Genomic DNA, 3,566 nt, shown 5'->3' with positions numbered 1-3,566 from the left:
CATCAATTTTTGGCGCTGCTGCCGGGGATGTATGGTTATGTTTATGGGATGTTTTATTTCGGTTTTATTACCTTGATATTCGATCTCATAATGTTGTGAACCCTTATGGTTTGGGTGACTTTTTGATTTAGCAGGATTAAGTTCTAGCCCATGTTGGTAGCTTTGTCAAAGGATCATGAGGGGTTCTGTTTTTTTTTTGCTCAATCAATTCAATTTTCACTACTCATTGTAAAAAAATTACAAACCAAACGTTTTAATCAAAAAAATAGACAAGGTACACAACCAAGAAAAATATGAAACTAAATAAAAACTAAGCTTAAACTGCAAGCCCAAGCCCATAAGGTTCATCGGAACCTATAATATACTCTGTCAGGAGATTCCATTGCTGACAAGAAATTTGGTCTAGTAGTAAAAATTTGACTCACCCCCCTCTCTAAACCTGCACCTCTCTTTGCAAGTGAATCTGCAGAGAAATTTATTTCTCTCAAACTATGTACAAATTGAATATTCCTTAGTAGCTCTTTTATTCTTTTCCATCTTGTCATAATGAACCAAGGTAGTTTCCCCGAGGTATAAACTTTGACTGCTGCACTTGAATCTGAGTGAATGCATATATTAACCTTATTATTTATCAATACACATTCTGCTGCTCCAACAATAGCCATAACTTCAACAATGAAGTTTGTTGCTATACCCAAGCCTTTAGCTTCAGCATAGATAAACTCACCTTGATCACTTCTGCACACAAATCCATAACCTGCAACACCAGGATTCCCCCTAGATGCACCATCACAACATATCAATGTATTATTTATTGCAGGGAGAATGAATCTTACCTCCACTATCCTCTGCATTTTTATTGGTTGACTCTTCAATTCAAAATTCTTGAAGATCATGAAATCATAGCTGCACTCCCACATAAATCCTTTTATTCTTACTGCACAGTCCTTTGTATACTGTTTTATTCTTCTTTTGAATGATCGTAAACGTGTAAGCTATGATGGTCCATGGAAGATTAAATCTCCAAACGGAATTCAACAGCTTAAAATTCATCCATGGACACCTATGTTTGATCCTGGGAAAGATAAGATTACTAGAGCTGCAGTTTGGGTTCGTTTCACAGCTTTTCCAATGGAGTTTTGGGATGAAGAGACGATTTTTAGGCTGGCAAGAGGGCTTGGTAGACCGGTTTCGGTTGATCCGCGTACTTTGCGTCATGAATATGGTTACTTTGCGGCAGCTTTGGTTGACATAGATTTCTCTCAACCTTTGAGACGAATTTTGATTGATGGTGAAGAGAATGATGAAATTTTTGTTCAAGAATATGAAATTTTAAACAGGCCAAGTTTTGCGACTATTGTAAATCTATCGGCCATAAAAATCTGATTGTAGAAAAAGTTTGATGATTTGAAGGACAGGGCTGAAGTTGAAACTGATCCTGAGATTAAAAAAGCAATTGAAGCGGATATGGATGATCTTAAGAATTTTTGGCAAAAGAACGAATCCTAAAGGTAAGAAGAATATGCCATCGGATGTTCCAATGGAAACTGATCAGCTAAACATGTGAGATAACGTTGAAGAAGAAGAAAATCTATCCTTGAGTTGGCAACTGGAACACGTACAATTTTTCCAGACCACAGTGAGAGTGCTGGTGCTACATTAGAAGATGATGATACTATATCGGAACACGCTGAAGATGCAGTTTGTCCGTGCCGCATGTTGCTGCAACTCTTGCTGAAGCTCGTGCAGTGATATTCAGTCCGTGCAGCTCATGGAGGATGGTGGCTTATCTAAGCAAGTGGAGAGTTGCTAACGCTGTGTTGAAGCTTTACCTGGTTTGCGTAATGCAGGTGACGAATCTGTCCGCAATGACGATGCGGAATTGGTTTTGCGAGTGTTGGTGCAGCACTTGAGGAGCTGGTGCATGATAATTTAACCAAGGAAGATGATATTATTTAGAGATGCAAGAGATGGAAGCTTATAGAAATTATGAGGCCATGAAGGAGGCAACTAGGCAACGGGAGGCTGATGCTGAGCTGCAAAATTCAACAAGATATTGCTAGAGCAAGCTAGAGAACTTGAGGAAGCAGGTTTTGGACTTGCATCATCTCCGGCTAATTCCAACTATGGCTGCTAATGAGGAAGCTAGTTTTAGTGAGGCCACTAGGACTTCAAGAAGATCTTCACCAGCTAGATCTTTAGAAAACTAACACTTTCTAATAGATTTGAAACTGGGACCGAGGAGATTGATAAGGTGATTGTTGAAGCTGATGATGTGATTGAAGATGTAGTTGCAACTAACACTTCAACATAGCTGAGGAGGATGCAAGAAATTTGGAGATTCTTGCTAATAAAGAGTTAGCTGATCATGAGAAGAAGGAGTTGGCGGAAGAAGAAAAAATCTAAAGCTCCTAAGAAGAAGACAGCTGCTGTGGCTACTGTTAGTCAAGTTCAAACTCGAAGTGGAAAATCTTCTAGACAGGGTTCGGCAAGCCCTTCAAAGAGTAGAGTTAATTAATGCGTGTCTTCTATTGGAATGCTCAAGGCTTGGCCAAGATGGTGCAAGGGCCAAGTTGAATGAGCTTTACTACTTGCACAAACCTGATGTTATTTGTATTGCGGAGCCTCAGGTTCGTTGCACTACACGTTTTGTTAGGAAGCTTAATTTGCTTGATTTTTGTGAAGATGTTATTACTAATGAGTGCATGGTCAGAAAGGTAATATTTGGGTCTTTTGGAGGAATACTCTAGCAAGGCCGATTGTTATCTTCGTCTAAGCAGGCTATCACTTTGGATTTTTCTGGGAATTTTGTCACGGCTGTGCATGCTTCTTTTGATGCGGTTGAAAGGAGATCTCTTTGGCGGCAATTGGGTCTGGGATATATTTCCATTCCATGGTTGGTGTTGGGGGATTTCAATTGTGTTGCGTCTTGATGAGAAGAAGGGTGGTAGGCCGATCAAAGAAATTTATATAAATGAGTTTCGAAGTTGGATATCTGACAATGGTTTGGTTGAGGCCGATGCTATTGGGAAGAAGTATACTTGGTCCAATTGTCGGAGGAGTGGTATGCATAGAATTGTTTCTAAACATGAGGGCTGTTATTAATGGTGCGTGGCTTGATAAGTTTGCTAACTGGAGGTGCAAAGCTTTGCCGAGATCTGCTCGGACCATTCTCCTCTTTTGGTTTTGCTTTTGACAGTCCTAGGCCGAAGAGAGCTCCTTTTAGAATTCCAGAAGATGTGGCTTTCTCATCCATCTTTTTTGGATTCGTCAAAGACAATTGGAGTGTTAGGTTGGATGGTGCTCCTCCTTTTGTTTTTACATCAAAGTTGAAGCGGTTGAGGGAGGCTTTGAAGATTTGGAATAGATTGGTGTTTGGAGATGTTCAGTTTCGTTTAAAGCAAGCGGAATTGAATCTTGATAAGGAGAATGATATTTTGGACCATAATGTTAGCTGTGAAGTCCAATTTTTGAAGGTTGCGACGCTAAGAAGGCTGTTGATGATGTGCGGTCTGAGTTGGCCACTATGCTTAAGCAAAAATCGAGAACTAGCTGGTTGGAGGATG

The 3,566-nt window shown here is 40.0% G+C and overlaps 1 protein-coding gene across 1 annotated transcript; it reads right to left on the bottom strand.

Moving 5' to 3' along the window:
• Positions 1 to 344: 344 nt before the first annotated feature.
• LOC113311933 (ribonuclease H-like) lies at positions 345 to 854 on the bottom strand. The gene has a single exon (XM_026560715.1). The coding sequence runs from the start codon at positions 852 to 854 to the stop codon at positions 345 to 347; it is 510 nt and encodes a 169-aa protein (XP_026416500.1).
• Positions 855 to 3,566: the final 2,712 nt, after the last annotated feature.

The sequence above is a fragment of the Papaver somniferum genome, chromosome 9 (assembly GCF_003573695.1).
Source record: "Papaver somniferum cultivar HN1 chromosome 9, ASM357369v1, whole genome shotgun sequence".
NCBI classification, from domain to species: domain Eukaryota; kingdom Viridiplantae; phylum Streptophyta; class Magnoliopsida; order Ranunculales; family Papaveraceae; genus Papaver; species Papaver somniferum.
Note: the sequence above shows the minus strand (reverse complement) of the source record. Positions and strands in the feature narration are given on the sequence as shown.